The sequence below is a fragment of the Carassius gibelio genome, chromosome A15, assembly GCF_023724105.1.
Source record: "Carassius gibelio isolate Cgi1373 ecotype wild population from Czech Republic chromosome A15, carGib1.2-hapl.c, whole genome shotgun sequence".
Classification (NCBI taxonomy): Eukaryota; Metazoa; Chordata; class Actinopteri; order Cypriniformes; family Cyprinidae; genus Carassius; species Carassius gibelio.
In genome coordinates, this window is record NC_068385.1 from 4,208,754 (window position 1) to 4,223,306 (window position 14,553).

Consider the following 14,553-nt stretch of genomic DNA (forward strand, 5'->3'; position numbering starts at 1 on the left):
AATTTTGAATCCTAACTATAACCATCAGAAGTCGGTTTCATGACTTCAGTGTCATCACCACTAATCTTCCGACAACTCTCAGTCTTCATTTAAAAAATGATAATAATAGTAATAAATCCCTGAAAGTTTGAGTTTGAAGGTTAGATTAGTTTGCAAGAGCAAGATTATAATTACAGCAAGGCTGTAAAAGTAGACTAGAGATTATACTCCCATTTAGCTGTTTGTCAGCAACCACCTTTTTCAAAAAATAAAAGCTTTAAAGAAATCAAAAGGGGTTATTATGATGTATTCTATTGCCATGCAATAAAATTTGAAAATATTTCAAGCTTTAGTGAACCACTTACCTTATTTCAGGCATTCAAAAAAATAAAGTAAGAAAAAAAAAAGGACCAAAAGTGCTTAAATGTGAACTCATGTCATTCCTGCTGCACACTATTGCAGCTTATTGCAGCTGTCCACTTTTTTATATGCTTTAATGATAATAGACTGGCATCGAAAGATTAAATAATGGTAAAAAAAGTAAATAAATGTGTATAGCAGACTTTGTAACTTTAGGCAGCAAACCACAATATACATTCTGTTTAACGTCATCTTAATAGTTTGATACTAAATGTAAAACTCTTAAGCCACAAAAAAACTTTTGACAAATGTAATCTCTCCAAAAGCACACATCAGCCAGTTACCTTCACAACACAACGTTGGTCAGGCCAGTACAAATGAGGCCTTCATGATGTGTGTTTGCAACTGATGTGATGTGAACTAAATGAATTGATATGCTCTTTTTTCATGCCAGTCAATGTTCATCTGGTCTTTTTTAACAGTCAGAACATTATGCTCCTTCATTTCATTTAGTATTATATCTTGGGCTGACCTACATCCACGTATTTTTGACTAAATGCCCAAGTGAATGACCCTAGAAGAGGAACAGCATAACCCGAACACACACACACTTGCACACACCCTCAGTAGATTAAAGACAAAGACATCACTCCGGTCGTGCTCTGCTGCCTATCAAGTCTTCCAGGAAGTTTTCTATTCCTCACGCTCCGCTGCTCCTGTAGAACACTTTGTCTATTAAAAATTTCAACCTGCAACCTTCTGTCTTATCTACATCATATGATCCGTCTGGCAGCCAATCAGAAGCCAAGGAGAGGATTATGTAATGGTTAGGCGGCAGGCCCATTGTGTTTGAGGGGAACAGAGTGGGCGAGCGGAGGTGTTGTCGGGTGCTGGGTGTCACCTGAGATCAGGTGTGTTCTCGGTGAAGTTTATGTTGTAGGTGCCAGACTGGGGGAAGGTATTAGACATTCCACTGTAATCTGTCTTTTCACTGATCATCTAATGGTTTCATTAGAATAAAGAGAAGAAATGAAACACAAGCACATAATCCCAGGCAGTGCACAGGGGTGGGTTGTGTTTCAGTAATGCTCACATTCCACACTTAAACACTCGGCCTACACACATCTATACCTGCCGGAAGCCAAGAGTGACTGAGTTATGCAAGAAAGGTGAAGTAAGTTAATGAAAGTGGGTTAGAAACACATTTTGATTTTACACTGGGTCTTAAAAGGTGCAAACTGTCCTGTACATTACTGTTCAAATGTTTTGGATCTGTAAGATATTTTTGTTAATGTTTTTAGAAAGAAAGAAGCCTTTTATGCATATCAAGGCTGCATATATATATATATATATATATATATATATATATATATATATATATATATATATATATATATATATATATATATATATATATATATATATATATATATATATATATATATATATATATATTGAAATATTATTATGATTTATTAAATGAATTCAGTGCACACTGAGGTAGTTTAAGTCTTTGGTTCTTTTAATTGTGATGATTTGGTTCACATTTAACAAAAACCCACCAAATCACTGTCTAAACAAATTAGAATATGATGACGTGCCAATCAGCTAATCAACTCAAAACACCTGCAAAGGTTTCCTGAGCCTTCAGAATGTTCTCTGACAATCATCGACACCCTTCACAAAGAGTGTAAGTCACAAAAATTAATTGCCAATAAGCTGGTTGTTCACAGAGTGATGTATCCAAGCATGGTAACAGAAAGTTGAGTGGGACAAAAAGGTGTGGAAATAAAACATGCACAACCAACTGAAAGAACCGCAGCTTTATGAGGATTGTAAAGCAAACTGGGTTTAAGAATTTTAGAGAACTTCACAAGGAATGCACTAAGGATGGGGTCAAGGCATACAGATGTGTAAAGGTATTTGGGTACAGGACTTTGGTTTCCCACACTGCCAAAAACACCAAAAGTTGGTTAATTGACCATGGTGTTGGTGTGCTTGACTGGTCAGCAAACTTACCAGACCTGAACCCCAGAGAGAATCTATGAGGTATTGTCAAGAGGAAGATGAGAAACTAGAGACCAAACAATCCAGATGATCTCAAGGCCACTGTCAAAGAAACCTGGGCTTCCATATCACCTCAGCAGTGCCACAAACTGATCACCTCCATGCCACGCTGAAATAAGGCAGTAATTAAAGCAAAATGAGCCCCTACCAAGTATTGAGTACATGTACAGTAAATTAACAGACTTTCCAGAAGGCCAATGATTCACTAAATGTTTTTTACTGGTTTTAGGAAGTATTCTGATTTGTTGAGATTGAGGGTTTTTGTTGAATGTGAGCCAAAATCATCACAATTAAAAGAACCAAAGACTACTTCAGTCTGTGTGCATTTAATTTATTAAATACACAAGTTTCACAACTTGAGTTGAATTAGTGAAATAAATTAACTTTTCCTCGACATTGTAATTTATTGAGAAGCACTTGTATTGTTCAAGAAACTTGTATTATTATTATCAATGTAGCAAAAACGGTGCTGCTTAATATTTTTTTTTTCTTTTCAGGTTTCTTTTGATGAATAGAATTTTTTTTTATTTTTTTTACAGCATTTATTTGAAATAATCTTTTGTAACATTGTACATGTCTTTAATGTGACTTTTAATTAACTGAATGCATTATAAAAGTATTAATTTCCTTAAATAAATAAGAGAGAGAGAGAGAGAGAGAGAGAGAGAGAGAGAGAGAGAGAGAGAGAGTCGCCCCAGTCTTTTGAACGGTAGTGGTGTATATCTTGTTTGAGGTTAGTAATTTGACTCTTTAAGACTAAATGTTTTTAAATGGCAGACTTCAGCCTCATTGTCTGTCTAATGTGTTTAAACTTTAATAAATGCATTGTACAAGCCAATATATTACTCAGCACCAGCCAAACAAGTTTGTCTGCTGATATGCATTACTCAGACAGAATGAAATCTCAGATTTCAATTTATGAATCATTTTATTTCTGATGCTAAAAGGCTGTTATGGTGTGCACGTGACATTGGTTGCGCAAGAGGCTTCAGTCTACACCCTCAGAAATGACATCTACATTACTGAAGTGGCATATGAAATGTAAAAAAAATGCATTTATACATGTTTTTACATTACATATGCCATAATAACAACACAATAGTGGCATAATAACACTCTAGTGAAAAAGTCCTTCCCCTGTTGTACTTTTACAACAAAATCCACCAGAATATTTGTTTTGAACGGGATTTGCTTGTGGATGGTGCTTGATCTCTTTTGATTTAGATGAAATTACTTTTACAGGAGAAAGCAATATTATGAATAAAGGACTCATATTCTAGTTGAACGTAACAGTTTGAAATTGAGAAGGTCTTGATGCATTTGTTTATTACAAAACATGCAGATATTTAATCTAAAAAATATGTTAATTCTTGGACTGGTGTTATGTGGATCACTTATGGATTATTTAGATTTATATCAGCTATTTGGACTCTCATTCTGACACCACCCATTCACTGCAGAGGATCCATTGGTGAGCAAGTGATGTAATGCAAAACTTTTGCCAAAACTGTTCCTGTGACCAAGCAAACTCATCCACTGTACATCTCGGATGGCCTGAGAGTGAGAACATTTTCAGCATATTTTTATTTTTGGGTGAGCTTTGTTAGCTCTGATGCAACATTTCATTTTCTAAGAACCAGTAAAAGCAGTAAATAAATAGAAAAATAGACACACAGTAACTCGGGTATTGTGGTTTACATACAAAAAAGTGACATATTACTTTACTCCAGCAAACAAGCAACAATGCACACAAGTACTTTGGCAACTTTTTGACTACAGACTATAACTCTCTAAACTGACGTTTACATGACATGGGAGCTTTTATACAGTAAATCATGTTTTGGGCTGCCCTACATGTCTCTTTAGTGAGAGAAGGGACCTTCGAGATCGGGCCAGAACATGGGCAGTCACGGCGGTTGGATTAAGAGCCCTGGGCTTAATTGGCAGTGTGTGCTCGGCTGGAGACCATTGTTCAGGTAAAAGAGGCTTAGTATCGCAGCACGCTAACAGCACAGTCTGCTTTGACACACGTATGGAGCGTAATCTCAGTGGAAGGGGGGCAGATTTCTCTGAAGGAGGGAGCAGGTAATAATAAGATAGAGTGAAGCGGGGAGGGGATGAGGACCCCTGTGAAGAAGTTAAGGGCTCGGTTGACTTTGTTTTGACTTTATATTGATGTGTGATTCTCAGATAATTGGCCCATCAGTGTTCCACAGGTCCAAGGACCCCATAAAAACTATTTTAAACATAATTCTGAATTAAAAAAAAAATTGCAATCTGTTCTCTAAGTCATATTCACTCTCAGGTTGGCAAACAACCAAAAAAAAAAAAATCCACAGAAACAGAGCTGAAAAATTAGACCTGTCAACAGACAAAACATCAGACCTGAAAAAAAAAAAAAAAAGAAATTTGTTCTGCCAGCAGACTGACTGCTAAACAGTTAGAGCAGCTGACAGCAAGGGACAGAGGCCGTTTGAGGTAGGACGAGAGTTGTTGGGGATTGCCCCACTGATTGCTAGTTTTTCAATGGTGTTAACCACTTCAGTACTCTGATCAGGGAGGAGTCATCAGATTTCGTTTCCACTTTTATTTTGTGCAAGTTTCAACCTTGTACACATGACAGTATACAACTGAGGTAGTTTCTGTAATAAACAAATAAAACAAGATAAATAACTTGTCTACATACTGTTATGATTCAACAGTAAATTACAAATGAAACATTATCAACAACTCTCATATATCCACTTAGAATACTAAGAAAGCAAGGATATAAACTATGGAAATAAATATAATAGCATAAATCACATTATGCTGCATTATCATAACAACAGATAACAAACTGTAAAATATAGGATCATGCACATAAGGGGAAGAATTAAACATTAATATTGCAAATATTAGTGATATTAGCATCCGTGCTAGCGCGAGTGCGCTGATAATTATACAGATCACAAAAACAGCGGCAATATTGGCATCGTGCCAGAAATAGTTGCCGCGCGTACAAACATTCCCCATTAAACATAGAATCGTGTTATGAACTTACTTTGTCAGTAACTTTAACTTGCACTCAAGGATGCTGCACACGAGTGGAAAGTCTGCCAACGCTATGAAACTCCAGCTACAAAAAACTCCGGCTGCTGCGCTTGCGTGGCAGAGAATAGCTCACTTACGTTAGAATCGTATCTGCTTCAAACTATGTACAGCACATTTTCCGTAACTTAACACATTAGCAGAATAAATTATGGACAATAAGAGAAAAACCATAAAGAATTCACAACAGCCGCCCCCACATTTGAGTAGTAAATGTGTAAGTAAATGAATTCTTTAAGAGTCTTTAGTATCATCCTCAAAGGCTGGCAACAGAATCAGGCGGGCAACTGGCCTTGTGTACACTTTGCCCTTGACAAGGACATCTGCTGTTCTCACACATCCATCCTTACTGACCACAGTCTTAACCACTTTACCAATAGGCCAATGAGCTCTAGGAAGTTGTGGATCAATTATCAAGACCACTGAGCCTACTGCCAAATTGTCAGATGGTTTGTGCCATTTCTGGCGTGTCTGAAGTACTGGTAAGTAGTTCCTTGTAAATTGACACCAAAACTGGTCCACAAGATTTTGACAATGTCGCCATCTGCGCCGCCCCATTTCTCCTGAGGCATATGCCACCTGCGGAAGTGATGCATCCCGCCGCCCCATGAGGAGAAGGTTTGGTGTAATGGGATCGAGGTCTGCAACATCTGCTGAGACGTATCCAAGGGGTTTTGAATTCAAGATGCACTCTACCTCCACTAAAACTGTAGACAGGACATCTTCAGAGACAGACTGGCTTCCTACTGCCACTTGGAGAGCAGCTTTAATGGAGCGGACCTCTCGCTCCCAAACGCCACCAAAATGAGGAGCGTTAGGCGGATTGAATTTGAAGATGATCTGGTAATCGGCTAATTGCTCTTTTAATTGGGGTTCCATAGCTGCAAAGGCTTCTCGCAGTTCTCGTTCAGCACCACGAAAGTTTGTACCACAATCGGACCTGATCTCCTTTGGTCTGCCACGTCTGGCTATGAATCGCCGGAGAGCAAGCAGGAAAGCGTCCACATCCATGGAGTTGAGAAGCTCTATGTGGACAGCTCTTGTGGTGAGGCATTTGAAAATGACACCCCAACGTTTCTCAATCCTTCTGCCTATTTTAACGTGATACGGGCCGAAACAGTCCACTCCTGTAGAATAAAATGGTGGGCAGAGAAGCCTGAGCCGCTCTGGTGGCAAATCTGCCATTGGTGGTACCTTGGGCTGCGCTCGCCATCGTTGACAGGATACACAGTTAAGCTGGTGGTGTTTAACAGCTTGGCGTCCTCGTAAGATCCAGTATTGCCTCCGTATTTCTGCATACACTCGTTCTGTACCTGGGTGCAACAAGCGCTCGTCAAAGTCTTTAATGAGAAGCTTTGTCGCTGGATGCTGTGGATCTAGCACTATTGGATGAATTTGTTCCACACTTGGGCTTTCCAGTCTCCGTAATCGCCCTCCAACTCTGAGTAAATTAGTCTCTGGATCCCACTCTGGAGCAAGACATGTTAGTCGACTGTGGATTGGTATATGTTTGTGTGTTTTAAGAGCTGTTATTTCCTCAGGAAAGCTCTGAGCTTGACACTTTCTCAGTAGTAGCAATTCTGCTTCACGGTGATCTATGAGCTGGGTGTTTTCCGAATCATCTGTTACCTTCCGACATGTCTGTCTAGTTGCCTCAACCAACTCTTTCCATGTGCTGAACTGAGTAACATCTGGAAGGGTTTGATCTGGCTCTGTAATGGTTAGGCAGCAGATAGTGAAACCTTTCAGTTCAGGTAGCTCTTCGGACTTTACCTGTTCAGGTCTCTTTGGCCAGTGCTCATGACCCAATTTTAAAAATGATGGCCCCTGACTCCAACGACCAGGCCCAGAAAAACTTAAGAGTGATTTACCCCTTGTGATATCGTCTGCTGGGTTCTGCTGCGTGTCCACGTAGTGCCAAGCACTGTGCTCTGTCAACTCCTGTATTTCTGAGACTCGTGTTCCAACAAAGACTTTGAACCTACATGAATCGGACTGAAGCCACTCTAACACAGTTGTAGAATCTGTCCAGAGAATTGTCTGCTGGATGGTAAGAGTGAGTTCGTCATGCAAAAGCTTTGCTAACTGTGCTCCCGCCAATGCTGCGCATAATTCCAAGCGTGGCATGGACTGTTGCCTCTTGGGAGCAACTCGCGATCTAGCCATTACAAAGGAAGTATGAATGACATCTTTGGTGGTCTCTACTAAGTAAGCCACTGCCCCATACGCTCTCTCAGATGCGTCACAGAAGACATGGAGGTCATACTTTTGGTGAGCATTGTTGGGAACTGATGAATAACAGCGAGGAATGGTTATGGCGCTGAGATGCTGTAACTCACTTTCCCAGGTGTTCCAGGCAGCATGAAGATCAGGCGGCAAGTTTGGGTCATCCCATTCTCTTTTTTTGGACCATAGCTGTTGAATGAGCACTTTTGCTCGGGTGGTGAAAGGTACGATGAAGCCCAAAGGATCATACTGCGTGGCTAGCACTTGATAAGCTGTTCTCATTGTTAGTGCGGCATATTCAATGGGACGATAGTGGTATCCTAGGGTATCAGCAGCACAATTCCACCGGAGACCCAATGTTGGCTCCATTGGATCAGTCTTGCTCTGCCCCAACCATTGTTCTGCCGCCAAGGACCTTGCTTCTGTGGGTAAGTGTGATATCACTGATGGTTGGTTGCTAGCCCATTGTCTGAGGTCAAATCCACCCTCTGATAGAAGACAGCGCAGTTGATCAATTGTTAGCTTGACCTCGGATGTGGTTGGAAAGCTTGCCAGATAGTTGTCCACATAAAAATTCTGCTGCACTGTTTGTAGAGCATCTGGGTAATTCTCTTGGTTATTCCGAGCATGCTGTTGCACAGCGAAAATGGCACAACATGGGCTGCTAGTTGTACCAAACGGCAAAACCTGCCATTCATAGACGTCTGGACAGTTCTCACAGTGTAAGTCTCGCCAGATGAAGCGGAGTAGAGGTCTGTCCTCAGGCAACAGACGGACCTGATGGAACATTCCGCGAATGTCCGCACTAACAGCCACTTGGTGTTGTCTGAATCTCAAAAGGACCCCCACCAATGATGGGCCAAGAGCAGGGCCAGGCAGAAGCTGATCATTCAGTGAAAGTCCTTGATATTTGAATGAGCAATTGAAGACCAGCCTTGGTTTATTATTGTGGCACACCAGGTGGTGGGGAATGTACCATGCCTCCTCTGAGTTGGTAACTTCTTCAGGTTGGAGTTTCTTAACATAACCTGCTTTAATAAGCTTATTAATCTCACCAGAGTAGATAGCAGCTTTCTCTGGGTCTCTCTGAAGTTTCCTCTCTGTGCTCCTCAGACTAGGCATAACGGATTGAATTGTACTTATGAGTTTTGGAGCTCCAGGTCTGCGGAGGAGGGGGGTAGCATACCGTTGGATTTCCTCCACCTCAATTCTCTGCGTTCGGCTTTCAAGAAGTTTAATTGCCTCCTGATCTTCTTTGGATCGAACCACTACTTTCTCATTCCGATATGGCAGGACATCAAGCTGCCATAATCTCTCAACATTACGACAGAGCAAGTCATTTGGACATTCAGTTGAAACGAAAAGACACTGTTGCACTGAGTTGTGACTTGGCGTGTAGTCCTCTGCCCCTTGTAGGGCCCACCCCAGGGCTGTGTGCACTGCAACTGGACCACCTTTGGTTCCTCGACGGACTGGCCGATCTGCTGTGATAAGATGGACGTAGTCTGATCCTATCAGCACCATAGGACGCACATTGTGGAATGACTGTAACGGAAGCTCTCTGAGGTGAGCGTAACGTTTCTGAAGTCTCTGCACTGGATATGATTGCTCTACTAAGTCCAGACCCGAAGCTGTAAAGGCCCCACGTATCTGGAAGCGCCTCCCTGGTTCACTCTTTGGAGAAATTTCCAAGTTAATCTTGAACCCGGAAAGGTGAGTGATGTCGGATCTTACTGTACGTAGAGCCAGTGTTTCAGGTTCACCCTCCAACTGAAGCTTGTGGACGGCTATTGGTAAAATCATGGTTCTCTGCGCTCCATCGTCCAGTATAGCATAAGTCTCCACTGACCTGAACTCGCTATGTAGCAGCACTGGTACCACTTTGAGAAGCACTCTGCAGGTCACATTAGCAGGGATAAGGTAAATGCGACTCTCTGATGTGCTTGATGTACAGTTTGTTGGATCATCACTGGCTATACGATGAAGCACCTGGAGATGTATTCCACCACATTCACCGCATGGCTTTTTGAGGTTGCATATCTCGGGTACATGTAATCGTGCACATCGCCAGCATCTCTTTCCATCAGAAATCCACTTCTGAAGGTCAGTTACCGACTGCTCTTTGACTTTATCACAACGGGTAATGTAGTGCTCTTTACTGTTGCAGAAGAGGCAGTGTACCTTGAATGGTTTCTTAAGCTTTAGCTCTTTAGGAGAGGTAGAGAGCGCTGTCTCTGCTTGGGATGCACCATGATAAACAACTAGATTCGAACCCTTTGGTTTAACTGGGGGTTTCTCTTTACTGATCCCTGGAAGTCTCTCGTGCTGGTAACGCTGTACTAACCGAATGGACAGTCTCTGCTGCTGTGCCTTAACCTGCAGCCATCCAGCAAAGTCCTGTAGATTATAAGGGTTGAGACTTATGGAGTTAAGCTTTCCCTGCTGTTGAAGGAACTCAATGAAGCCATCCCGTAGATACTTTGGCAGCTTGCTAAGTAGGCGGTCTACATGTGAGCAGCAATTAAGCTCCATCCCTCTTGGTCCTTCTAGGGACAGCAGCATACTGACCAGGAGATGAACTCGCAAAGCAAAGCTCTGAAAGCTGTGACCATCATTGGGCTTGACATCTGGTGCTGTGAGGATGGCTGCTATCTCACTTTGTGCCAGTTGATGTGGCTGGCCGTACTGTAACTGAAGTGCTTGCATAGCTGCTGAATACGGGTATGGGTGATGTCGACAGGACTGCGCTATCATCTGAGCTTCAGGCAATTTAAGATGTTCCAACAGTACATGATATTTATACTTCTCTGTTAGTTCTGGGTAAGGCTCAAGCAAATTGTCCAATGCCAGCTTCATATTCGCAAATTCTCTTTCACTGTCACTTGTGAAGTCTGGAATTTTAGGTTTAGGGGGGCTATACAATGTCCGCTGAGCTGAACCTGGTGGGGTTGCTGTCTGGGTTGGTAACAGCTGTGGAGGGACGACAACTGCAGCAGGGCTCATGGAAGGGAGTAAGCCAGGAATCATGTTTTGAGAGGGTAACGTTGATGGCATCATTGTTTGATAAGGAGGGACATGACTGGATGAAGTAAATGCATTCACTGGCTCTATCTTTGAATGTGGTGTTACAAGATAGCCGTGCGGTGCCATAAGATGTTGATAGACAGGTGATGGCGAAATCAGCTGTTGTAGCTTAAGGGGCTGGAATGATCGTTCAGTGTCATGAGTCAAAGCTCGTTCCTGACCAGGCAGAATTCTGGGAGAATGAGATGGGAAAGGCTCATATACTCGTTGTTGTGAAAGATGTGGAACAGGAGATGCTATGCCAGATGAGAGGGGAGAATACAGTAAACCTGCCGTCTTGGATTGTTGTGTATGGATCGGAGTGAATCCAATATTGCAACTCTGTAATTCTGCTTTAGAGATAGCACCTGTCTCATGTGACTTTTCTTCATGTATCCCTGGGGTGCATACCGTAGCCTGTGTGCTGACATTTGCCACTGTGTCATGTGGGTGTATGGGCGGAGGGCTTAATGAACTAGATGATGCGTGAAAAGATGGTGGTGATGCAATAACCTGTACTGGTTCATTGTCCTCCTCATCCTCCTCCCTCTAGAAAGATTTGATGTGTTCCATCATTTCGTTTCGGCGGTGCTTACGTTTCTTAAGTTGTTCTAGTTTCCTGAGAAGATTGTCCATTTCAACTGTCTCTTCTTCCTCCCTCGCATTCATGGAGTCCATGAGTTTAGTCAATGAGTCCATACTCAATACATCTGCTTGACTCGGACTAGGCGTGGCTCGACGTATACCTTGAATGGATGCTGCATCTGCTTGACTTGTATACACTGCGGCTGCTGCTCCTCTCTGCTCCTCTGACTCCCTCTGAACAGGACTGGAGGAAAGGGCAGGTCGGTGTTGGATGTCAAGGATGTAATCTTCAAGGTGTCTGGGGGCTCGACATCGCCGTGACGGCCTTGCTTGTGTATCAGCATGGAGAAGTGATGTTGGTTTATCATCTGATGACATTATGAAGCAGTCAAGATCCGGCTCGAAGGACCATTTGTTGGGGATTGCCCCACTGATTGCTAGTTTTTCAATGGTGTTAACCACTTCAGTACTCTGATCAGGGAGGAGTCATCAGATTTCGTTTCCACTTTTATTTTGTGCAAGTTTCAACCTTGTACACATGACAGTATACAACTGAGGTAGTTTCTGTAATAAACAAATAAAACAAGATAAATAACTTGTCTACATACTGTTATGATTCAACAGTAAATTACAAATGAAACATTATCAACAACTCTCATATATCCACTTAGAATACTAAGAAAGCAAGGATATAAACTATGGAAATAAATATAATAGCATAAATCACATTATGCTGCATTATCATAACAACAGATAACAAACTGTAAAATATAGGATCATGCACATAAGGGGAAGAATTAAATATTAATATTGCAAATATTAGTGATATTAGCATCCGTGCTAGCGCGAGTGCGCTGATAATTATACAGATCACAAAAACAGCGGCAATATTGGCATCGTGCCAGAAATAGTTGCCGCGCGTACAAACATTCCCCATTAAACATAGAATCGTGTTATGAACTTACTTTGTCAGTAACTTTAACTTGCACTCAAGGATGCTGCACACGAGTGGAAAGTCTGCCAACGCTATGAAACTCCAGCTACAAAAAACTCCGGCTGCTGCGCTTGCGTGGCAGAGAATAGCTCACTTACGTTAGAATCGTATCTGCTTCAAACTATGTACAGCACATTTTCCGTAACTTAACACATTAGCAGAATAAATTATGGACAATAAGAGAAAAACCATAAAGAATTCACAACAAGAGTGACAAACTGCCATTCATGTCATATTGAGGCACCTGACAACAGCTCCGCTCTTAATTACCCAAGCTGCCTCCTCTGATTTAGTTAACACATACACGTGTGTTGGGTGCACCAACACACACACACATTTCACACTCCACAAGAGTGACTTTCTTCAATAGACTCCCATCTCTTGCATATTCTACCACACACTTATATATTCTATGGTTTGTATCATAATTTTATATATAAATTGACAAGTTATGCAGGACTGTTTAGGAAAAGTTTAAGTTTAAGTTCAGACATCATTATTTGTGATCGGAGCACATTCTGTCTATTTTCTATCATCTTATTTATAATCACAAATAGCCATAGCTCACATACAAAGATTAGTGCACACTTCTGCAGAATTTGAGCCACTGGGTTTTTGTATCTCTGGTATCAGGACTATGAGAGAAAGAGAGAGGGTGTGAATGAGGTTGGACAGAGGTTACAGATGAAATGACAGAGCGTTTAGACTGTTTAATTGGCAGTTACAGTTAGTGAATTAAACACTTTCACCATGTCCCTCCTCTCCTGCCTCCGCATCTCAGCTCCTTTCTACACACAGGCAAAGCTGCTCACGAAACCTGCATAAAGTCATCCTGAAACCCTGCAATTAGTGCCCACAGACCTCTATACATCTAAATGGGGACATGCCACAGACGTTTATTGCTTTTTCTATATAAAACTGATAACAATTATTTTATACACTAAACCTAATCCAAAAATCTACTCTTAAAAGAAGAAGAAGAAAAATAAAATAAAAATAAATACATATATATATATATATATATATATATATATATTTTTTTTTTTTTTTTTTTTATCAAACACACCTAATGAAGTAGGGTAAAAAACTAAATTACCCCCAAAATACTGCATTTAAAGACATTTTGCAAACAAAATTTCTATGAATAAAATGAAGACCTCAGAGTTTAAAGCACAGTGTTCAATGGAGAAATCTGGTCAAATCGTTGATATTGGTGGATGCCCTCTTTAAGTATAGCATAATAAAGTTTTCATCCCCATTATCTAAAGTCACTAAGTCCCGTAGTGTAATTTAAATCAGTCAAAATATAACATATATGAATAACAGATAAGAGCTTATGGCTTTCATTATCAAAGTTAATTGATATCTGTCCCTGTAACATACACATCAGAAACACTGTTAAAGTGTATTACAAAAATAATAATAATAATAATAATAATAATAAAAAAAAAAAAACCTCTTTACCAAAACCAGGTACAAAATAAATCCCACTTGGGGATTGATTAATATTATCTTAATGTTGAAATACATACACATTTCATTAGGAGCGATTTTTGCATCCTGGAATTCCAGGATACCTATATACAAAAATGGTGCTAAATAGCACTATAAGTGGTTCACTGGCTTGTAATCATAGAGGAAACACTTTAAATTAAATACAGCACCAATGGTTGTCAAACTGTGCTATATACAGTCATAAGAAGAACCCATTCTCCTCCTTAGATTTAAGATATGCTACTTCACTTGCTATATGGGAATTGGATGCACTGACAAAAGCTTCTGAATCACATGCTTTCCTAGGTCAAAATTATTATATGCTGTGTGCATGTATATATATATTCAGTATAATCAATACATCTATTTTTTTCCAGCCACAGCTTCATTTGGCGATTTCTTCTAAATCAGGTGCAAAGTACTAAGCCCACGTGAACATTAAAATTGTAATCTTTTTGTTTCATTTGGAATAATAATAAAAATAAAATACTGACATAAATGCTCAGAAGTGTGTTAATATGTCACTCCGTGGTATGCAACTCTCATTTAACTCCGTGAGAGGGGGTCATGAACATGTCCTTTAGCTCGTTTGGTTAAATTAATTCATCATGCTTCTAAACTATCAGTTGAACAATTATACATTAACCCACTAGACAGCGCGCAGCACCCAGATGCGCAGAGGAACCATCTACCTC

The 14,553-nt window shown here is 40.7% G+C and overlaps 1 protein-coding gene across 2 annotated transcripts; it reads right to left on the reverse strand.

Annotated features, from left to right (window-relative positions):
- Nucleotides 1-4,873: 4,873 nt before the first annotated feature.
- Nucleotides 4,874-12,539, reverse strand: LOC128028961 (uncharacterized). 2 transcript variants are annotated; one of them, XR_008187273.1, is made up of 2 exons: nucleotides 5,450-12,539; nucleotides 4,874-5,048 (listed from the first exon to the last, which is right to left on the reverse strand). XR_008187273.1 is itself a non-coding variant. In XM_052616355.1 (2 exons), exon 2 carries the CDS (start codon nucleotides 10,870-10,872, stop codon nucleotides 5,731-5,733), a length of 5,142 nt encoding a protein of 1,713 aa, XP_052472315.1. In that variant the 5' UTR covers nucleotides 10,873-11,934; nucleotides 12,336-12,539; the 3' UTR covers nucleotides 4,875-5,730. The 2 variants fall into 2 exon arrangements, 1 of the variants encoding a protein (XP_052472315.1); XM_052616355.1 differs by having other exon boundaries at nucleotides 4,875-11,934; nucleotides 12,336-12,539.
- Nucleotides 12,540-14,553: the final 2,014 nt, after the last annotated feature.